General features: G+C 37.7%; 1 protein-coding gene across 5 annotated transcripts in view; it reads right to left on the bottom strand.

Annotated features, from left to right (window-relative positions):
* Positions 1-24851, bottom strand: part of PPP1R12A (protein phosphatase 1 regulatory subunit 12A) — a 161815-nt gene that overhangs the window by 60706 nt on the left and 76258 nt on the right. For all 5 annotated transcript variants that reach the window (XM_053583006.1, XM_053583011.1, XM_053583008.1 and 2 more), the window contains exons 3-5: positions 21462-21580; positions 7500-7659; positions 3438-3582 (exon numbers count right to left, since the gene is read on the bottom strand). In XM_053583006.1, the coding sequence (XP_053438981.1) occupies positions 3438-3582; positions 7500-7659; positions 21462-21580 (424 nt within the window). The remainder of the gene's footprint in view (positions 1-3437; positions 3583-7499; positions 7660-21461; positions 21581-24851) is intronic.

The following is a 24851-nucleotide window of genomic DNA, read 5'->3' as shown; positions in this document are numbered from 1 at the left end:
ATTAAGGAACCTTTATATTTAAAGTCTGTATCACATAATTTATAATAGTGAATTAAAATGATAGAAAATCTTACAGTTCGCAAGAAAGTTAAAGAAACAAGACCAAATTTCGAATTATTCATTTTTAGAACATTTTCTCCACTTTCATGTATAAAGATTTTCAGATTTTCTATGATTTGCTACATGTACAATACAATATTATTTCCTCAAATCATGTCTTCTATTACTAAAGAATTCTTCCAAACTTGGAAAGTCCCTTAAATAATTTGATATCATTTTAAAAAGAAATTTAGTAAAAATCTTCAATTTATAAGTACTAAAATCAAATGATAAGATCAGTTCATACAGGCAGGCTTACACATTTAAGAAAATGTAATTTATGATTGAACATGAAGTATGACATGTTATTTTGAAATGGGGTCAATAAAAACAGAGGAGACAGCCTAACTTAAATACACAGTTACAAAATTATTAAAATTTATAAAATGCAAAGTCTTACAAAAATACCTTATATTACTATAGAAGTTCTCAGGTAAAAAAAAGAGAGAGAGAAGAAAAAGGCTTATATTTGGGCATATTTATGGCACCAAGGCCTTTACAATGCTATATAATTGTGTAGCTCCTCACTATTAAGTCTTTAAACCTTGATTTTTTAAAAGAAAAACAGTATCTTGACAAAAATTTTAAAATATATTTTCATATCCTGATAGTTTAGTATGTAGTAAAATAAAACATATGAAGAACTAAAACTAAAAATAAGTTACAAAGAACTTAGCAGAATTCAAAAAAAAAAAACCCATTTAACTGCAAGGGATTTACGAAAATTACTTAATTTCTCCAATTATGTTCCTAAATGTACAAAACTCTTCACCTCACAGAGTTGAGAAAGTATGCGAAAATTGAAAGCCAGAATATTCTAAGAAAACCTTATTGGCATACTTCTAATTATTTTAAAAGAGAGAGAGAGAGAGAGAGAGAGAAACAGGGTCTCTCTCCATTGCCCAGGATTGAGCGCACTAGTATGATCAGAGCCCACTGCAGCCTTGAACTCCTTGGCTCAAATGAGACTCCTGCCTCTGGCTCCCCAATAATTGGGACTGTAGAACACACCACCACGTCCAGCTAATTTTTCTTAGTTTTTTGTAGAGATGGGGTCTGGCTATGCTGCCTAGGATGATCTCGAACTCCAGGCCTCAAGCAATTCTCTACCCCCACCTTGCTGCCTCCCAAAGTACTGGAATCACTGGCATGAGCCACTGTGCCTGGCCATAATTCTTTTAAAATCACATAAAGATCCACTGAAATGATGGAATGAGTATAGTAAATAAAATTTAGGGTGACTTAAAGAGCTGCTCTTACAGTAATAAGGAGATAAAAGGAAATAAAGCAAGATAATTTTTATGTGCTCTTTGTTCTACGGTATCAATACAATAAACTGTATGGCAAGGAATTAGATGAGCCAGGTGCAAGTAAAATGATTTTCTTCTCATAAATACTATATACTATGTTATTTCACTAGATTTGGCAGTAGAAACATAACATGTTTAAGAAGTGATATAATCGTTTTGGAAAACGATTTCAATTAATAAATTTCTTCTGGTCCTTATCTGGAAACCACTATTGCTAAATAAATCAATTATTAGCACAATCCAAGAGTGGACAAGTGGTCTTTAGGGGGCACTGTTTGAGAGACAGAGAGAAATAGACATCAACATTCAGAGGATAATAGATATTCACTACTATCTGCAGAAAAATTCAACTGCAGGGGGAATTTCAACATGAAAAGAAAGGAAACATGAATTGTATAGCTAAAATTAGCTTGTCTTTTACTTAAAATTAAATAGATCAACATTTGTCTTCTAATACTGATTTAAAAATAACTATTATAATGAAAAACAAAGAAGGTAAATTATTAGAAGTTTTGACTAAAATTTCATGTAAGTGCAAACCTATACCCACAGATGGATCATTGTCATTCATTCTCAAACAATTTTTATCTTAACTTACCTGAAGATTTTTACCTCTTCCTATAATATTCTTGCCTGCAGATTTCTTATACAAATATATATATATATATATTTTGGAGATAAGGTCTTGCTCTGTCGCCTGCTAGATGCAGTGGCACCACTACAGCTCACTACAGCCTTAAACTCCTGGACTCAAGTGATCTCCTGCCTTAGCATCTCAAAAGGCTGGAACTATAGGCACCTGCCACCAGGCCCAGCCAATTTTACCATTTTGTAGACAGAGATGAAATCTCACTGCGTTGCTCAGGCTGATCTCAAACTTGTAGTTTAATTAATTCCTTCACCTTGGTCTCCCAAAATTCAAATATATTTTTAAATCAATTAATGAAAATACACATCTATTCCAAAAATAGCAAAGGAATTCGGAGGGCTTCTTCATCTCTTTACGCCAGCAACTAGGATATTGAGTCTGTACCACGTCCCTCAACTTCCACCCATTTTCCCACAGGCAAAGCTTGGGCATATGGTATGTTGTATTTACTGTCTTCCTCTGGCAGTTCCCCCATTAGAGATTGCAGTTAGTGGAGAAAAGCACTAGCACCCATATTAATGGATACAAAAGAATTAGATGGCTCTGTTTTTAATGAAGATGAGATCATTTTATGAACTTCTAAGTAATCTACTACATTATTCTATGAAATGCAATATACAGAAACATTCCATAGAAGTGAAGGTTAATTAAGATCACTAGAGGAAGCATGTTTTATGTTTTCCATAATACTTATCATCTACAACATGGAGTGGGAGGAGACTTGAAGAATAATGGTGACACTGGTTACTGACTGATGTTATCTGAAAGGGAGTAAAGGAAAAAAGTGTACTGTCACAAGAAATTTGATAACTTGAGTCTTCTCATGATTTTGTAAAAATACACTTGTATGGCATTTGTTCCTTCCATCCTTCTACCTAACTGGTTGGCTTTACTAAACTGTTATCTGCAAAACTAGAAGATTAAATGTTGCATTTCAATGATCCTATTCAGTGTAAAACTTTATGGTTTTTACTAGCCTTGCTTACTGTGAGATTGATCTCACTACCCAATCAGCTAAAGAGAATTAGAAATACCCTCTGATATGTTTGTAATTCATAGCAATGGCAAAAAACATTTCAATGGAAATGCAAAATTTTCATAATTTATGAATTCCAGAGACTATACTATCAATGCAAGTACCCAAATGTACTGTACTCTATGTGTGTGGTAGTAAGATTACTGAAAGAGGAATACTACTTTCTTTGTAGAACAAGACCAGAACCAACTCATATGAAAATACTTAAACCATTAATCGACTGATAAAATGTTGTTTTATATAGCTGATAAAAAACACAATTTTTTAATATTCTTATAACCCTTTCAGATTAAAACAATATTTCTACAAGTTAAAATATTTAAAATAGATTTTAAAGGCCTACCACTTTGTTGACCATCTCCATATCACACAGATTGTCCACTAAAATGCGACATGCTTCTTCTTTACCCCAATGAGCTGCAGCATGAAGAGGTGTCCAGCCATCATAATCTTTAATATTAACATCATAGCCTGCCTGTATTAAAAGTCTAAAGAAATTATAGCGAATTAGATAATCATTAAAATGTAGAAATAAGCAAATACCATCATGAACTTTACACCATGCTATTCAACAAAAATTTGCAACGTATTTCTTTCAGACTTCAAGCCCTTCCCCCTCAATAAATTAACTGGGGCAAACAAAGCAATTCTCAGAAAACACTTAAAAAAAGATCTCGAGTCATTCCTCTAATAATGCAGTTTTAACTAATTCCTTGACTGAGTCTTATGGTATGGCATGACACTGACTAATTCTTGTTAATAGGACTTATGAGTAAAAATTTCACAGACAACACATCATTTTTCAACATAAGGTCCATAAATAAAGGATCGATTTGTATGTAAAACTGATTTACTGACAGGACTATCTTCAGGTGTCCACATGATATGTCATCTTAGATTAAATGTCTTCTAAAAATATACTGGAATCAAACAAGCTTATTTTGTCGTGTTTCTACTGCCTTGCAGTTGAGGAACTGGTTTGTCAAAGCTTTCATGAACCTTTATGATGTAGCACAGGAAAATTTCAAAGGAAAATGGCAGTATGTTAAGAAGGAAACAAAGGACGGTGCACATAGCTCAGTAGGTCACCACATACACCCAGGCTGATGGGTTCGAATCCAGCCAGGGCCAGCTAAACAACAATGACAACTGCAACAACAACAACGAGCCGGGCAATGTGGCAGGGACCTGTAATCCCAGGTACTTGGGAGGCTGAGGCAAGAGAATCGCTTAAGCCCAAGAGTTTGAGGTTGTTATGAGCTGTGACTCCATGGCACTCAACCAAGGGCGATGTAGTGAGACTCTCTCTCCAAAAATAAAAAAACAAAGGAAACAAAGCAAAACACATTTTCAAAGGAGTCAAGAGTTGAGATTATTTTTCTGTTGCAGTAGGAAGCAGATACTCCACTCATCAATAAGCTAGAAAACAGAACTATATTTCAATATAATGCAAACAGTTGTATACATGTCGGTATGCCATTTTAACTGCATGTAGACATCAATCTTTATTTTATTTAGAAATTAAGCTCACAGAGAGCAGAAAGAGTCCATAAATTGCACATAGCATCTCAGCCGTTGTCCACACACAGGTGAACAAACACTACATACAATCCATGAAATCTAGTTGACCTTTACCTTTCCAGGATATTGAGCTGGAGAAAGGCTTTCTTTTTTTAACCCATAGGAGGTGGTAGTGACAGCTAATGTATATAATCCCCCTTCAATTATTTATTTAAAAGCACTAATCCTCTATTTCTTAACACTGTCTAAAGTAGCTCTATCTAAGCTATCCAATGCTGGTCCCATAGCAGAACCATCTTGAGAGCTTGTTTGTTTTTTTAATTAAATTCCCCAGCTTCACTCCAGTACTACTGAATTAACTTCAGCATAGTGGGAATGGGCCCTGCCAATCTATATATTTAATAAGCCCCTCATATGATTCTCATATCACTGCTTAACGCCTGTCTGCAGATCAACATTTAAGAGCCACGATCTAAAGAAAAGACTAACAGATATACGTCCAAAGATTTAAGTTAAAGAACTATCTCTGCTAACATATATATTACCAGAAACTTTATTAATTGGGAGAATTAATACTGAGCAACATAAAATTCTAAGTAAGTACTAGGGAGTCTGTGTGGAGAGGGAAGAGAGAGTTAGGATAGTAGATATATTTTCTTCAACACACACAATTTTTTGTATATGCAAGGCCCTACAGGACACTTAGAAAAAAAAAAAGTTACCCATATTCAAGGAGCTATTAACAGAGGACCAAAGTAAAACAAAAATCAATTGTTGGGGGTTGATTCTGTGATGCAAATGCAATGGGACTATAAAATTGAAAAGTACCAAAATCAAATTGAAAAGAACTGAGTGTTTAGAGGAGAGGTGAGATGGAGAGAAGGTTATATTTGAACCATACCACTTCTATTTGTTTTTCATTTCATATATGTATTTAACTATTTTCATAATATACTTACAGGGTTCAAAAATAAAAAAGAATAAAAGGATATACACGAGTTATGCAAGTTATTCTCCCACTGCTGACCTTCAGCCAATTGGTTTTCCCTTCCCCCAAATAACCATACTATTAATTTTGATTGGATCGTTACCAAACGATTTCATGCATGTACATGCAAATATAATTTTTAATTAAAAAAACAAATGATATATTCTTCTATTCTTGATTTTGATATTTCATAATACATATTAATTCTTTTTCCATAATAATATGAAAAGAGTTTCTAATTCTTGTTTTAATTGTGGCACAGTATTCCAGTGAAAGGATATACCATAACTTACTGTATCATTCTCCTACTCCCACTACAAACAATGCTGTTAGCACATACCTTACTTCTGGAACAACTCATACAGGTACAACTACTGAGCTAAAGAATAACCACTACTTTGATAGAATTTCCTCAATTTCTATTTATACCTACACTAGTAATGGAAGAGTGCCTTTTCCCCCACACCTTGTCAATACAACGTGTGCTAAAAATCTTGATCTTTGTCAAAATGAATCGATAAAAAGACGTAACTTGTTATAGTTTTTATTTGTCCTTAATTATGAATTAAGTTGAGCATTTTTTTCACATGCTTAAGAGCTGTCAGCTGAGTCAAAGGATCAAACAGAATTTGCCTTTAAGTTGAAGAGATAATAAATAAGACGGAAACAAGAGTAGGCATTATGACATCATGACACAACATCAAGTAGATACATACAGACGGCATGATGAACACTTGAACACCAACAGTGGTACCTTAGCGGAAAAGAGCAGACAGTAGCCAGATGATGAATCTATGTACTCAATTCAGGAGTTTAAATTTACTCTGCTTTCCACTGAGAATCTTCTTCTTAAGGAAGAAGCTTAGGTGCCCAAATAACATAATTACAAAGAACATGTGGAAGCAGTCTAGAAACCTATTTTATAATGCAATCCACCAACCATATACATGCTTATAACAAGAGTTTTGAGAAGCAAGTCTTACCTTTCTTATAGGCAATACTCTCTGATATTTTCTATTCTTTAAAAAGGATACTGTTGGCAACTCACTAAGTTCGCTGCATGATCTGTTTGGAAAGTTCTGGATTAGGGAGCGACAGATGGGGGTCAAGAAAACTAATTAAAAGGCAGGACTAGTATACTGTTCTTAGAAGTTGAAAAGAGACTGAAAGAGAGAGGAGGAAACTTAGGAATGGGTAACCCACTTACTCTTTGCTGTTTTTACTGGTAAGAGGGAACAGGGAAGACAGACTGACATTAGAAGCCCAAGTGGATAAGCAGCAATACAACGGACGCAACAGATTTTGCTGAGAGCCAATCTTATGCTTTTCACATACAGATAATCAAAGTTATTCACTGAACAATTTGTTTTAAACAGTTGCCATCATTTTTGCATTGCATGAGGAAAAGTGTCATGACATAAAGCAGCATTGTACTAAGGAAATTTCCTGATCAACATACAGCCCTATAGAGTCAAAGTTGCTTATGGCTTGATATTTAATATGCTAACAGCACTCTGAGTTCCAGCATTCATGTAGTAAAAAGAAAACTACACTGTAGATAAAATACATGTAAATAAATATTCAGCAGGATCAAATGACTCTGTAGTGAAGTATTAGTCCAAAAAATAACATATAATGGTTTACACTTAAATTCAATTTACTGGAAAATTGCAACTGAGAAAAACAAGAGTAGAATAATCAAAATTTGAGAGTGAAAGAACTTTAGAACAAATCAGTCATATTCAGGGTAGTTTTCTCTTTCATCCTGAAAACAGACATCCAAGAGCTCTTTTATAAATTATTTGAAAATAATGTCTGCAGGTATTCTGAGAAGGAAAACAATGAAGTCAAGAAAACAAACCAAAGCAGAAAACAACTATAAAGACCAATACTTACTTTAAAACTTCTGTGTAGCCTTTAGCAGCTGCAACATGAAGAGCTGTCCCTCCAGACTTTGCATGTCGGACATCACTGATGTGACCACTGTTCAGCCACTGCCTTGCATCTCTCAGCATTATCCGCTCTTCTTCCTTTCGAGCTGCTTCTATATCAACACCTGATAAAATAAAAGCAATTGCTTTCATTTGGGTTTAATAAAGTCTATTTTCTACACTGGGAAGTAAATTCAAAACATTTTAAGTTTAAATAAAAAGTTAAACCATATTTTTAAAAAATGAGCTGCTTAAGACAAGTGGTTAAGTAAATGGATATTACAGACATTTTATTAACGTTCTCTACTATGTGGGTTTTGCCCTACAATATCATTTTTTTTTCTACTTTCTAATTGTTCCCTTTTTTTTTTTTTTTTTAACTGTTGGGGATTCATTGAGGGTACAAGAAACCAGGTTACACTGATTGCATTTGTTAGGTAAAGTCCCTCTTACAACTGTGTCTTGCCCCAAAAGGTGTGGCACACACCAAGGCCCCACGCCCCTCCCTTCTTCCCTTATCTCTGCTCTTTCTTTTCCCCACAAATCCCTCCTTCGTTCTCTCTCTGCTACCCCTCCCCCATTGTGTCATTAATTGTCCTCATATCAAAATTGAATACATAGGACTCATGCTTCTCCATTCTTGTGATGCTTTCCTAAGAATAATGTGTTCCACTTCTATCAGGATAATACAAAGTCTGTAAGTCTCCATTTTTTAAATGGCTGTATAGTATTCCATGGTGTACATATACCACAGCTTGTTAATCCATTCCTGGGTTGGTGAGCATTTAGGCTGTTTCCACATTTTGGTGATTATATACTGAGCTGCAATAAACAGTCTAGTGCAAGTGTCCTTATGATAAAAGGATATTTTCCTTCTGGGTAGATGCCCAGTAATGGGATTACAGGACCAAATGAGAGGACTAGCTTGAGTTCTTTACGGTTTCTCCATACTTCCTTCCAAAAAGGCTGTATTATTTGCAGTGTAAAAGTGTTCCCTTTTCTCCACATCCACACCAGCATCTGCAGTTTTGAGATTTTGTAATGTGGGTCATTCTCGCTGGGGATACATGGTATCTCAGGGTGGCTGTCTCTTGCCCATTGACATACAAGATTGTTGGCTTTTTTCATGTGGATTAATTTGAGTTCTCTATAGATCCTAGTTAGCAAACTTTTGTCTGATTCAAAATATGCAAATATCCTTTCTCATTGTGTAGGATGCCTATTTGCTTTGGTTGTTGTCTCCTTTGCTGTACAGAAGCTTTTCAGTTTAATTAAGTCCCATTTATTTATTTTTTTTATTTTTATTTTGTAGAGACAGAGTCTCACTGTGTGGTGGTGTTCTATTCATCTTATTTTATAAGAGTCCATTGCTTAGTTTTATCTTTTCCATCACTGTGGAAGTTAGGTTCTGTCCTTTAATTTCTGAGTTCTTATTTTGCTGTTGATCCATTGTGATGGTTAGTGTGTAGAACAGGTTGAAGTATTTCCTGTAGAGCTGGTCTGGTTGTGGCGAATTTCCTCCATGTTTGCATACCAGGAAATGATTTGTTTTCTCTGTCAATTTTAAAGCTTAAATTAGCAGGATATAGAATTCTGGGCTGGAAATTGTTCTATTTAAGTAGATTGAAGGTAGATGACCATTGTCTTCTTGCTTGAAATGTTTCATTAGAGAAGTCTGCAGTCACCCTGATGGATTTGCCACTGTAGGTCACCTGGTGCTTACTCCTGGCAGCCTACAGAATCTTTTCTTTTGTCTTGACTTTAGAGAGGTTCATCACAAGGTGTTTTGGAAAAGTTCCGCTAGAGTTGAGCGCACTGGAGCCCAGTATCCCTCTGAACGGAGTGTGTCAGAATTTTTGGTGAAATCTGGGAAATTTTCATTTATAATATTCTCCAGTGTGGTTTTCATTCCCCTGGGGCATTCTTCTTCCCCTTCTGGGATACATATAACTCGTATGTTTAAACACTTCGTAAAGTCCCATAATTCTGTCAGTGAACGTTTTTCTTTTATCTATTTCCTTGCCCTAATTTTCCTTTCACTTCCTCTTGCTCTTTAAGTTACCGTGACTCTGGCCTAGGGTTTCAATGAGACCTTTTGGTACAGGAAGCTGCCAGTAGGATTAGACCTAACAAACTCACACAACCAACTGCCAGTTCTCCACTGCTTTTGTACTCCACATGGGGTCCAGAAGTCTCTCGCTGACTCCCTGTGTCCCCAAGGTTTGTTTTTGGGCAGATTCCACCAGGCAGATATGCCTAGAGTCTTCTCTCCCCAGTCTCACTATGCTCAGTTGCAAGGAAGCTGTTACTCACGTTCCTTCTGTTTTTTCATAAAATTTGAGTATTTCCCAAGCTATAGCATCCTTTGGGCTAAAGAAATGTTTTTTTAACAATTACATGCAAATAAGTGTCAACTTTTCTTTCTACTGATTTGACCACTTCTATGAATTCTAGCCTTGTAGATACAACGGTTTATTGGACATTTTATTGAAGTGTTCATTCAAGTGTTAATTCAACCCTTCAACTCTGCAGGCCTTACCTTTATCTAAAATTTATCAGACCTTAAAAAAATTATTTTGGGAGGCAAGATGGCCAACTGGAACCAGCTTTCCACAGAGGATCCCATCCAGAAAGGTTGAAGAACGTACATCAAGCCTGCTTAGGTGAACTGTGACCCCAAGGATACAAACAATAGGTTCAAAAATCCATCGCCAACTGGATGGGAGTCCCCTCCCCCAAGAGAATGGCTAGCAGTATACTTTCTACAAACAAGTGAGCAGAGTCCAAACATCCTCCCATTTTATCCCACGAGAATCTCTAAAAACTGGACCTCCTTCCCCTACTATGGTGCCATGGCACTCTCCTGGCACACTTAAACCTATATAAAACTATACATATTCTCTATATGCAATTCTGAACTCACAGCACTCCCCTCCACTCTCACCCGAGGTCTGGAAGCCTGTGCCCCATGGAATCCAGATTCTTGGGCATGTTCTTGAGAGGTGCGGACAGGGCATGTGCTGTTGCAGATCTGTGCTGATTCTGCGGCACAGGGGTAAGGAGAAGATGGCATGGGGGTAAGAACTGAAGGAACCATGCAGGACAGGGAGAGGCAGTGCCCCAAGGCACAGAGCAGCAGCTGTGGCGGGAACAAAAGGGCTCACACCCCTGGGGATATTTTGGAGAGACACTCCCTGTCTCTCTGGACAACCAGAGAAACCTGGGCATCCTCTCCAGTGGCAGATACTCGTAGAACACAGGCCCCGCGAGTAAAGGGTATGCCTGAGGCGGTACCAGCCTGGGCAGAGCACAGTGAGGACGGAGAATAGAAGACAAGTACACAGAGATGGCATACTCCCATGGCAAGGCTGAGCCAGGACTGCTTAAGTGAGCTGAAGAAGCACCCAGTCCTCAGGGGATCATAGCTGAGACAAAGGTAGGCAGCCAGAGGCTGGAACTCAAGAGTCGAGTGTGAGCTCTAACTGCACATGCCAGAGCACAGACTATAGCAGAAACAGACACATCAGCTCCAGGAAACGGCGTGCCAGGGCTGAGTTGTAGTTTCTGTGAACTCAAACAGCGCCTAGTCTGCAGGGGAATATGGCCAGGGCAGAATCATCAATTCTGCGAAAATATAAGTGTCAGCAATACCAATGGCTGGAACTGAGTGAATGGCCCCAGCGTTCATTAACGACCTGAGGTTGTCAGGCCTCAGCTCCCCCGGCCGGATGGTGGCAGAGTGTGGATGCCTGACTGAGGAGACATAGATTTCCCTGAGACTCAGGAAGGCATGAACCCCTGGAAGAGCATCTGCTCATTGGAGGGAACTGGGTCATTGCCCTATGGAGTTACAGTGACTTGGTGTGACAGAGGTGCAAGGTGGGGAAGGAGATGTCAATCTTCCCAGACTAATTTATTTGCTAAGGGGGTCCTTCTGACTCCATGGAGCACCAGAATGAGTCATACAAGAGCTGCCAGCAGACCCCTGATACTTAGTTAGCAGAGACCTTTTGAACTCTCTCACTTGAGACTGGGTGTTGACTGCAACAATTGATTTGGATCTTTCAGACTGGACCAATCACCCAAGGACTATCCAAAGTGGTTCCCTGGGTGTGTGGTTGCGGGAAGGTTTGATTTTCTTTTTCCAGTTGTTGCCTGGGGGTGGGGTGACTTAAATTCTGGTATTTCTCTACAGCTGAGACTTCAAACCAGAGTAACTGATTCACTAGGGTAGGACAGGGACCAGCTGAAAACAAGACAGAGCTACTTAGCCCCACCACACCAAGTAAGTCCCCAGTGCCTCAGGCCATATAGCACTGTACAGGTCCTTTGCAAAGCTCTATGGGAAAAGGTACAGAAACCAGTCCCAGCTTGTGGGCAAAGGGCTGGTTAATCGCTACTCGAGGAGGGCCCCCCAACCCAACTTCACTTTAGAAGCTCATCTAGCCAAACAGTGGAAAATAATCATGGGGCAGAATCAGCGTAAAAACTCCGGTAACATGAATAACCAGAGTAGATAAACCTCCCCCCCCCCAAGGAAGATACAGTGGATACAACTCAAAATCCCATTCATAAACAGATGGCTGAGATGTCAGAAATCGAATTCAAACTTTGGATTGCAAATAAGATTAATAGAATGGAGGCAAAGCAGGAATTAGAAATTCAAGGAGCATTTCAAAAGTTGTCTCAAGAATTCAACGAGTCCAAAGACAAAATCACCAAAGATTTTGACACACTGAGACAAGAATTTGCAGCCCTCAAAGATCTGAGAAATACAGTAGAATCTCCTCAGTACAGAATGGAGCAAGCAGAAGAAAGGATTTCTGACATCGAAGAGAAAGATTTTGAACGCTCCCAAAATCTCAAAGAAGAAGAGAAATAGAGAGCAAAAACAGATCATTCTCTCAGAGAGCTCTGGGATAACATAAAGAAAACTAATATTCGCCATATGAATTCCTGAAGGTGACAAGGAGGCTTTAAAAGGCACAGAGGCTCTACTTCATGAGATAATGAATGAGAACTTTTCAGACAGGCCAATAGATTCTGAAATTCAGATAGCAGACAGTTTCAGAACCCCGGCATGGGGATATCTTAACCCGAATTAAGATAACCCCTGGGGGATATCTTAACCCGAATAAGATATCCCCCAGGCACATCATAATTAACTTCACTGAAGTTAATATGAAGGAGAAAATTCTGAAAGCAGCCAGACATAAAAAAACCATAACCTACAAGGGTAAGAATATTAGAATGACTGCAGATCTCTCTGCTGAAAGCTTTCAAGCTAGAAGAGGGTGGACATCCACTTTTAATCTCCTAAAACAAAATAACTTTCAACCCAGGATCCTGTATTCAGCTAAACTGAGTTTCATTTATGATGGAGAAATACTTTACATGTTGAAGAAATTTGCCATAACTAAACCAGCTCTCCACGATATTTTCAGACCTATCCTCCATGATGACCAGCGCAATCCTTTACCACAAAAGTAAACTCACTCAGAAACATTTGATCAAATTCCAACTTCCACAGTAGCAAAAGGATTAAAAATGTCCACCGGACGTTCAAAAAACTCAATACCCCAAATGCTACCTAACTTATCAATATTCTCAATTATTGTGAATGGCTTTTTCGAGGTTTTTTTTTCTTTCTTTTTCTCAATTATTTTACGATTATCATTATTTCTACTGTAGTTGGGTTTTTTTTTTTTTTTTTTGTCTGTATGTCTATGTGTTTCTGAGTGTTCATGCATCTGTGGGCTTGTGTGTCTGGTAGCCTTTTTATCTGTTTATTTGCTCATTTGGTCTCAATGTGTTTGGCATTTTGCTAAATCCTCGGGTTGGCTATTTTCCCTAATTCCAATTTTCACATTTAATAAGAACAAGGGGGAATGGGGGATGACAGCTGATTGGAGCCAGCTCTCAACAGAAGCTTTCGTCCAGAGGGAGAGATAACGGCCAGAAAGAACCAAACAAATCTAAAGGAGGGGAGCTGAGCTGAGAGATAAGATAAATAATTGCTTGTCTTCCCTGCTGAGGCAAGCTTCGACTCCAAAGAAACTATTTTCAGGTACAGATCTCATCCCAAGGAGGTTGTGTGGCTGTCCCCTTCCCTAAGAGAGTTGCATGCTTACTGGGTGATCTCTACTGGTGAGCGATAAACTGAGGCTCTCCTTCCACACCCCACCAGAGGGAATTGCTGGAAGTTGAGACTCCTTCTCAAGAGAGCCCCTGCTGTGAGTCTAGGAATTCCCTTGTCTGGCAGAAAATTTGAACAAATATTTTCCTTGCCACCTTGATCCTTCAGTCTACCCCCCACCCCCACCCCGGGCCTGGCAGTCTAGAAATCCAACTCCTGCAGAATCCAGAATGTCTACATTTTTTGGCTAGGACCGGGCATTGCATAGACGGTGGCAATACAGCTGTGCCGTACCTGTGAATCAAGTAACTGTACAGAAAGACATAGAGGGAAAGGTGACTGCCCTGCCCCAAAAAGAGTATTTCAGCAGCAGACAGAAGCTTGGGTTCCTGCACTGCGGGTGGAGGCTTGGAAACTGCTGAGGTGCGCGAACCCAAGAGGCACCACCCACCCAACTTCAGCCTTAGTAGAGTGATCCTGCTGGGGTCTAACTCTGGAGAGTCATCTTCCAAACTCTGTGGCCTGCTAGAGGGAACCAGACCTCGCCCTATAGGGATTCCAGAGCTACAGAACAGCAGCAACAGAGGTGCAGTGGCTGAGGGAGAAATTCTTTTGCTGTCTGGATATCCTCAGATTTGGACTGAGCTCGGGTGGACTTTATTCACCTGCCATTGAGCACCTAAGGCAGGCACACCTCAGCTTCCCCTGCTGGATGGTTGCAGACTGTGGTAACCACGAGGAGGAGGTAACGACCTCACTTTGACTCTGTCAGGCACATAGCCCTGGCACAGTTGCTTACTGGACAGAACAGGGCCACAAAGACTGGGTTAACAGAGACTGCCATTGGAATTATCAGAGACTGGGGTGACCAAAGTCTGGTGGTGAGTGACGAGGAAGGTGGGTTAAGAAACATCAACCCCCTGGCTCTAAACCTCCTACTGGACGGGCCTTTCTGACCCCTCAGAGCACCAAGGGCAGTCAAATCACACTTGTGCTGCCAGTAGACCCCTAATATCTATAGTAGCTGGGGTCCTCTTGAACTCTCCAGCTAGAGTGTGTGGATTGTCTGGAACAATTGGTCTGGAATTCTTGAACTGGACAAATTACCCAAGGACCCTCCAAGGTGGGACCCAGGTTTTGCTGTAGTGAGAAGTTTTGATTATCCTCTTCCAGATATTACTGGTGGGGGAAGGAATGTCCTAGTTGCTTGTATTTCTCCAAAGCTGAGACTCCAACCCAGAGTCACTGATTCACTAGGATTGGACAGAGATCAGCTGAATACAAGACACAGCCAACTACCCCCTCTACACCAAGCAGGCCTCTAGAGTCACAGACTGTAGTACTGCACAGGTACTTTGCAAAACTGTAGAGAAAAAGATGCGGTCACCAGTCCCAGTTCCTAGCGGAAGGGCTGGTAAACCACAACCGCAGAAGTCTCCAGTCCCATTTCACCTTACCTGCTCATCTAGCTAAACACTGAAAAACAACCACGGGGCAAAATCAGCAGACGAACTCTGACAACATGAATAACCAGAACAATTCAACTCCCCCAGGAATGGCAAACCAGATAAACCAGACAAACAGATAGCTGAGATGTATGAAATTGAATTTAGAATTTGGATTGCAAACAAGATCAACAGAATGGAAGTAAAGATGGAGGTAGAAATTGTAGGATTAATTCAGAAGATGTCTCAAGAATTCAATGAATTCGAAGACAAAATTACCAAAGATTTAGACACATTGAGAAAAAAAGTTGCAGACTTACATGACATGAGAAATACAGTAGAATCCCTCAGTAACAGAATGGAACAGGCAGAAGAAAGGATTTCTGACATCGAAAACAAAGCTTTTGAACAATCCCAAATGCTCAAAAAGGAAGAGAAGTGGAGAGTAAAAACGGATCATTCTCTCAGAGAGCTCTGGAATAATTCAGAAAAAAAAACAATATTCGCCTTTTTAGGGATCCCTGAAGGTGATGAAGTAGCTTCACAAAGCACAGAGGCCCTTCTTCATGAGATTATGAAAGAGAACTTTCCAGACATGCCAAGAGATGCCAAAACTTTACTAAAGTTAATATGAAGGAGAAAATCCTTCAGAAGTAAAAAAAAAACCATAACCTACAAGGGGAAGAATATTAAAATGACTGCTGATCTCTCTGCTGAATCCTTTCCAGCCAGAAGAGGGTGGTCATTGACTTTTAATCTCCTAAAACAAAATAACTTTCAACCTAGGACCCTGTACCCAGGTAAACTGAATTTCATTTATGATGGAGAAATTAAATACTTTAATGACATTCATATGTTGAAGCAATTTGCCATAACTAAACTGGCTCTCTAGGATATCCGCAGACCTATTCTCCATAATGGTCACCGCAACACTCCACCACAAAAGTAAACTCACTCTGAAACTTTTGACCAAATTCCAACTTCCACAGTGGTGAAAGGATTAAAAATGTGCACTGGTCTTCTAAAAAACTCGATATCCAAAATTATACCAGGCCTATCAATATTCTCAATTAATGTGAATGGATTAAATTGTCCTCTAAAGAGGCACAGGCTGGCTGACTGGATACAAAAACTCAGGCCAGATATCTGCTGCATACAAGAATCTCATCTTACCTTAAAAGATAAATATAGACTCAGGGTGAAGGGATGTTCATCTATATTCCAGGCAAATGGAAAGCAGAAAAAAGCAGGTGTTGCAATTTTATTTGCAGATACAATAGGCTTTAAACCAACAAAAGTAAGGAAAGATAAGAAGGGTCACTACATATTTGTTAAGCGCAAGACTCAATACGATGAGATTTCAATTATTAATATTTATGCACCCAACCAAAATGCACCTCAATGTACAAGAGAAACTCTAATGGACAAGAGCAACTTGATTTCCTCCAGGTCCATGGTATTCAGAGATTTTAACACCACTTTAGCGGTGTTGGATAGATCCTCGAAGAAGAAACTAAGCCAAGAAATTTTAGATTTAACCTTAACCATGCCAACAATTGGATTTAACAGACTTTTACAGAACATTTTATCCTAACAAAACTGAATACACATTCTTCTCATCAGCTCATGGAACATACTCCAAAATCGATCACATCTTAGGTCACAAATCTAACTTCAGCAAATTTAAAAGAACAGAAATTATTTCTTGCATCTTCTCAGACCATCATGGAATAAAAGTGGAACTCGGTAACAACAAGAACCTGTGTACTCATACAAAAACATGGAAACTGAATAACCTCATGCTGAACAATAGGTGGGTCTCAGACGAGATTAAGAGGGAAATAAACAAATTTTTGGAACAAAACGACAATGAAGACACAGTTTATCAGAACCTCTAGGATACCGCAATGGTTAAAAGAAGAGCCCAGGACCAGATGGCTTCACATCAGAATTCTACCCAACTTTTAAAAAGGAACTAGTACCTATATTACACAAACTTTTCCAAAATATAGAAAAAGAAGGAATACTACCCAACACATTCTATGAAGCAAACATCACCTTGATTCCCCAAACCAGGAAAAGACCCAACAAAAGAAAATTATAGACCAATATCACTAATGAATATTGATGCAAAAATATTCAATAAGATCCTGGCAAACAGAATCCAGCAACACATCAAACAAATTGTACACCATGACCAAGTGGGTTTTATCCTAGGTTCTCAATATACGTAAATCTATAAATATAATTCAGCACATAAATAAATTAAAAAACAAAGACGATATGATTCTCTCAATTGATGCAGAAAAAGCTTTTGATAACATCAAGCATCCCTTCATGATCAGAACACTTAAGAAAATGGGTATAGAAGGGACATTTCTTAAACTGATAGAGACCATCTACAAAAAACCTGCAGCCAATATCATATTGAATGGAGTTAAATTGAAACCATTTCCACTCAGATCAGGAACCAGGCAAGGTTGCCCATTATCTCTATTACTCTTAACATTGTAATGGAAGTTTTAGCCATCGCAATTAGGGAAGAAAAGGCGATCAAGGGTATCCACATAGGGTCAGAAGAGATCAAACTTTCACTCTTCGCAGATGATATGATTGTATATCTGGAAAACACCAGGGATTCTACTACAAAACTCTTAGAAGTGATCAAGGAATATAGCAATGTCTCAGGATACAAAATCAACACTCATAAATCTGTAGCCTTTACATATACCAACAATAGTCAAGCTGAAAAAACAATCAAGGACTCTATTCCATTTACAGTAACGCCAAAGAAGATGAAATATTTGGGAGTTTATCTGACAAAGAACGTGAAAGATCTCTATAAAGAGAACTATGAAACTCTAAGAAAAGAAATAGCTGAAGAAGATGTTAACAAATGGAAAAACATGCCATGCTCATGGCTGGGAAAAATCAATATTGTCAAAATGTCTATACTCCACAAAGCAATATACAATTTTAATGCAATCCCTATTAAAGCTCCCATTGTCATACTTTCAAGATCTCAAAAAAATAATACATCGTTTTATATGGAGTCAGAAATAACCTCGAATAGCCAAGACATTACTCAGAAATAAAAACAAAGCAGGAGGAATTACACTACCAGACCTCAGACTATACTATAAATCAATAGTGATCAAAACAGTATGATACCGGCACAAAAACAAGAGCGATAGATACATGGAACAGAATAGAGAACCAAAAAATGAACCCAGTTACTTACCATTATTTGATATTTGACAAGCCTATTAAAAACATTCAATGGGGGTGGTGCCTGTGGCTCAGTGAGTAGGGCGCCGGCCCCATATGCCAAGGGTGGCGGGTTCGGACCCAGCCCCGGCCAAACTGCAACAAAAAAATAGCTGGGCGTTGTGGCGGGCGCCTGTAGTCCCAGCTGCTCAGGAGGCTGAGGCAAGAGAATCGCGTAAGCCCAAGAGTTAGAGGTTGCTGTGAGCCGTGTGACGCCACAGCACTCTACCCGAGGGCAGTACAGTGAGACTCTGTCTCTACAAAAAAAAAAAAACATTCAATGGGGAAAAGATACCCTATTTAACAAATGGTGCTGGGTAAACTGGCTGGCAACCTGTAGAAGACTGAAACTGACCCATACCTTTCACCTTTAACAAAGACAGACTCTCACTGGATTAAAGATTTAAACTTAAGACATGAAACTATAAAAATACTAGAAGAAAGCGCAGGTAAAACTCTTGAAGGAATCGGCCCGGGCAAATATTTTTTGAGGAGGACCCCTGGGCAATTGAAGCTTCATCAAAAATACACTTCTGAAGATCTGATCAAGCTAAAAAGCTTCTCACAGCCAAGAACACAGTAAGTAGAGGAAGCAGATAGCCCTCAGCATGGGAGAAGACATTTGCAGGATATGTCTCTGACAAACGTTTAATAACCAGAATCCACAGTGAACTCAAATGTATAAGCAAGAAAAGAACAAGTGATCTCATCTCAGGGTGGGCAAGAGACTTGAAGAGAAACTTCTCTGAAGAAGACAGGCACACGGCCTACAGACACATGAAAAAATGCTCATCATCCTTAATCATCAGAGAAATGCAAATCAAAACTACTTTGAGATATCATCTAACTCCAGTAAGATTAGCCCAATTCACAAAATCCCAAAACCAGAGATGTTGACGTGGATGTGGAGAAAAGAGAACACTTCTACAGTGCTGGTGGGAATGCAAACTAATACATTTGTTTTGGGAAGATGTTTGGAGAACACTTAAGAGATCTAAAAATAGACCTGCCATTCGATCCTACAATTCCTCTACTAGGTATATATCCAGAAGACCAAAAATCACATTATAACAAAGATATTTGTACCAGAATGTTTATTGCAGCCCAATTCATAATTGCTAAGTCATGGAAAAAGCCCAAGTGCCCATACATCCACGAATGGATTAATAAATTGTGGTATATGTACACCATGGAATATTATGCAGCCTTAAAGAAAGATGGAGACTTTACTTCTTACATGTTTACATGGATGGAGCTAGAACATATTCTTCTTAGTAAAGTACCTCAAGAATGACAGAAAAAGTATCCAATGTACTCAGCCTTACTATGAAACTAATTTATAGCTTTGTTATGAAAGCTATACACAATTATAGCCCAAGAAGGTGAAAGGGGAGAGGGAGGGTTGGGTAGGGGGTAGGATAGATGGAAGGAGGGTAATTGGTGGGACCACACCTCCAGTGCATCTTACAAGGGTACATGTGAAATTTACTAGGTATAGAATATAAATGTCTTAACACAATAACTAAGAAAATGCTGTGAAGGCTATGTTAACCAGTTCAATGAAAATATTTCAAATTGTATATAAAACCAGCACACTGTACCCCATGATTGCATTAATGTACACAGCTATGATTCAATAAAAAAATTAAAATAATTATTCTCTATCAAACTCCTTTTCCGTTTCCAATGCAGTAAATTCTTCATACCATTAGTATTATTTTAATTTTAATAAGTTATATAGATGTTTATTCATTTAAAATTATTTATCAAATTGTGTTAGGTTGAGGTAAAAGTGGGAAAAATACAATTAACGGGGCATTCTAATTCCTGCCTTTAAAGAGCTCAACATCTTGGAAAAAATTAAAATAAAAAAGATAATTCCAAATTCCTGAATGATCTCATGTTGTCTTATGGCTTCAACTGCTGGCTATATAATAAGCAGCACATACCACAATGCATTTATAATCTGTATTACTCCAGTAGTCAATGAGTCTTTTTAAACTTTTGTCTACTGACATAATATGTGACATCAAGAGTCAGTAAATGAATAATTAATGAATAAATCAAAAACAAGAACACACACACACACACACACACCCTGTTTATCTCAGCTTAAGATTTCTCCTATAACCCATAACCATGTATCCAATGTCAGGGATTTTTCATCTATCTATGCATCCATCCTTCCATCTTCTATGTATTGAGTGCTTTACATACTTTATTAAGTGCTATGGGTATAGATGTGAACTTACTATATATATGGCACTAGATGATACACTTGTGAAGAAAAATAAACCCAAGCAAAGGGACAAAGGTTATCTTATATAGGTTGGTAAAAAAATAGTTTCTTTGATAAGATGACATCATAGCAAGAAATAAAGTGAATGATAGCCATACTATTAATTGGGAGAATATTCCAAGCAAGGGAAGTACAAGTAGGTCAACTTAAGGACGGGGTCATTGTAGGCATGTCGTCAGCTGTGAATGTTCTACTATACATATGGCTTTATTAAGATATAATTCACATACCATTTAAAGTTTATTATTCAATTTTTTAGTAAATTTGCAGAGTTGTGTAACCCTCATCAAAATTTTAGAATATTCATCCACACCTAAAAGAAACTCTGTATTCATCAGCAATCACCTCCCCATCTATAAACTGACATTTCCCAAATTTAATTCTCCCTTGTAATGCTCTCCAAACATATATATTCAACAGCTTGGATATCTAATAGGCAAGGAACTTAATATGACTGAAAATGAACCCGGGATCTTTCCCTATAAAACCCACTTTTCTCACAATCTTAACATCTCAAATAGAAACTTTCACCCATCCAGCTGCTCACACCAAAAACCTGAGAATCTTACCACCACCCAGATCTAAATCGCTTATCTTGCTCGGAAACTCTTACTTCTATATAATTTTATACTGGATCATGTTTCTTTCAACTTTAAAAATATTAAAAAGAGAATCACATTTTTTTTTCATTCAGTAATACTTTACTGGAAAAGGCAACTATCATATTCTTTCTAAACCAGTTTTAAAAATTGTTTCAATTTCAGTTGCTTTTTACATTACCTTGCCGATTAACTTCATTTTGAAGTAGCTCTTCCATTGCTTCCTCCTCCGCAATATCTAAAGGTGTGTCTCCTTCACTGTTGACAGCTCCAACATGTGCTCCCTGACCAATTAAAAATCTGTAAAAATTAAAGGGAAGACAGTTAAGCAAAGGTAATACCATGGAAATAAAACTAAATGCATAACCAATGAGGAAAGTTCCTATGTAAGAATAGCAATAAAAACTAAGACTAGGATATGAATTACTTAAATTTTTTTTAAATTACCATAGAGCTTCTTTTTCTTTCTTTCTTTTTTTTTTTATGTTAGTTGCTTTGTTTTTTTATTAAGTTTATTTATTTATTTGTTTATTTTTGTTGTTGTTGCGATTTGGCTGGGGCCAGGTTTGAACTCACCACCCTTGGTATATGGGGCTGGCACTCCACTGAGTCACAAATTCATATTTCCTAAGTTTTCTTTAATGTCCACATACTACTTAACTAATACAAAAAAATGTTAACTTTTAATAATAATTAGAAAGTCTTTCACAGGATCATTTCATACTACCTCTGCAGAGATTTTTCAGTATTTCCACATGAACTGGTTTCTTGACTGATATCCACGCTCCTATTCTCATCCCAGAATCAAGGTTCTTAGAAAATCCGTAAAACATTTAACTAATATAGATATATTATAATATTGTTCATGCTTATTGTTGTTTTGAAATTAATTATTAAACCCACCACTAGGTCTTGTTATTTAATGTATTACTAAAGAAGCAAATATGTAATTACACCACAAATGTGTTTTTCCTAATGTTTTGATAAGTGAATTCCTATATAATTGAATTCCGTAGACTTTGTATTTTATGCATCCAAAAGAAAATTCTAAGAATGTATCCCATAGGCTTCATCAAATCTGCTAATGCGATGCAGCTATAAAAAGGTTATTAATCCCTTTCACGGTGCACAACTGCACATCACGTAGAGTCATCTGTTATCATTATCCATGTCAATACCCAACTTAAAAAAAAGTCTCCGAGTGGCTCTACCAAGCTAGGGAAGAACACGTATGGCCCTCAGTGATTTAGCACTGCCTTCTTTTTCAGTTCCCTTATTCTTCCTTCCCATATCACACTTTGGGCTCCATCAATGTAGAACTTTTACTTTTCCACATATACAGAAGGGGCCTTTTTCCTTATGTCCCTATCTTTTTTTTTTTTTTACAGACTATGTAAAAATATTCTCATTACAAAGTAGTAAAAAAAAAAAATTATAACTCCACAGAAAGGAAAAAAGAAAAACTTCTTTATACCTTTCTTATCATGTTCCTTCCCCAGAGATAATGATTATCAGTATGGTGAAAATCTTTCCAGTACCTCTACTACGAATTTGTATGTATATACAAACATGTGCATAGCTTTCAGGTTATCTTTATAAAACAAATATTAATAAGGTTACTCTTAATGGACTGTAATACAACTCAACCTTTGTAATAGCTGAAAAATATTCCACAGCATGGCTGGGTCACACTTTCATTTATACCATTCTCTTAATGGACAGGCTCTTAAATAGACACTTGATATCAACCCTAAACATTTTTTTCCAACCTGACAGACCCAGGGCACCAGTGGCTTATGCCTGTAATCCTAGCACTTTGAGAGGCCCAAGTGGGAGGACTGCTTGAGGCCATGTGTTCAGGACCATCCTGAGCACCATGGTAAGACCCTGTTCCTCTACAAAAAATAGAAAAAATAAGCCCAGGAGTTTAAGATTGCAGTGAGCTACAATGATGCCGCTGTACTCTAACTTAATGGAGAGAGGCCCTGACTCAGGAAAAAAAAAAAATAATAATTCCCAACATAACGAAGATAAAACATCTTGAGGTAAAAAATATTTGGATATTTTTAACTGGCAATTTGTATTTCTTCTTTTGTGAATTGCTTATTTACATCCTTTGCCTGTATTTCTAATGTGTTCATTAATTCAACAAAGATTTATACAGTGTCTGGTAAGTATCTAGCCCTATCTAGTCTCCTTCACATGGCAGGAATACATGGCAATCAAAACCAAACATGGACTCTCCCCTCCAAAAGCTTACAGTCTAGTAAAGAGTTAGATTAATTACACAAAGAAATGTAAAGCTGTGATAGGTATGTAACAGAAATATGTGGTGGCTAGGAATGAGTAATAGAAAAAACTGATTTAGTGAGGCCAGAAAAGAAAATACCTGATGACTATGTAGGTACTAAAAAAGAGAATAGAAAAACAATGTACCTTAGGTAAAAGAGACAAAAATCACCATAGTCCTATGACAGACAGTGTGTATGGATAGATGTGGGCCCTGTCCATTTTCCTGAGCACTGATGGATCTTTACCCCCTCGCCCCCTTCCTCCAACTCTGCCTCTTCCTCTAACAGTGGTTACCCCCTAAGAGGTAGGGTAGGAGAGATTTGTGTATGGTTGGGGGAGGAGGTGTTTTGTTATCCAGTTTTCTGCAGTTTGTTTTGTACATGTGTATCAGATCACAAATGGCTACCATACCATTTTGTAGCCTTATGTTTTTATACTTGTAACATGTTACTTTTCACGATCTTCATGGGACTTCTACAAACAGGAGTTATACATGAACTGAGGTAAGTTTTTTTGTTTTCATAGCTTTAAAAAATGTAACAAAATTAAACAGGACCATTTCCTTATAAACTACAAATAAATAAAAAAGTCTGAAGCAGAAAGATAAGTAAAATAAGAAACTGTAAAGTCCTAGGAGATTTTGTAATTATTCTGCTAGGCAAAAGCCTAATGCATAAAAATATTTTTATTCTGCTTAGGTATTAGAAATCATTCAAAGGATACAAAGACTAAGAATAAAAGAAATATCTGAGAGTAGCTATAGTGCTACTGATTATAGCAGAGGGAGATATATATAGGGGAAACAGGGTTTCAAGGAAATACCAAGTCAAAGCCAACTACAGACAATCTAAAATTTATATAAACAGGAAGGATGTTAAAAGAAACTAACAAGAATAAAGTTTCACAACTGCTATCAGGAAGCAGGGCCTAGAGCAATCCTCAGCCAGAAGTTTAGGTATGTACGCTTGCGTGCACACAATTTGTCACAAACCTCTCCTGCACTCCAAAACTATAATTTGCAAATATAAGTATAAAAATATATATATTTGAAAAAAAAAAATCCCATGACATTAACTGTTATCAGCCATGAATAATTTTCAAATACCACTTAAAGGATGGTGGGCTGAAAAAAAGCAGCAACTTTTATGCTCTACAGACTGGGTTCAGCTCCAATCTCTGCCTATTGACATCTGAGTGACATTCATAAACTTAAATGCTTGAAGCCTACTTTATAAAATAACTTACAGAATGGTATTAAGTTTAAGTGAGTTAATAAAAT

Source organism: Nycticebus coucang, chromosome 3 (genome assembly GCF_027406575.1).
Source record: "Nycticebus coucang isolate mNycCou1 chromosome 3, mNycCou1.pri, whole genome shotgun sequence".
NCBI lineage: Eukaryota > Metazoa > Chordata > Mammalia > Primates > Lorisidae > Nycticebus > Nycticebus coucang.
The sequence above is the reverse complement of the archived record's forward strand: the minus strand, read 5'-3'. Positions and strand labels throughout refer to the sequence as shown.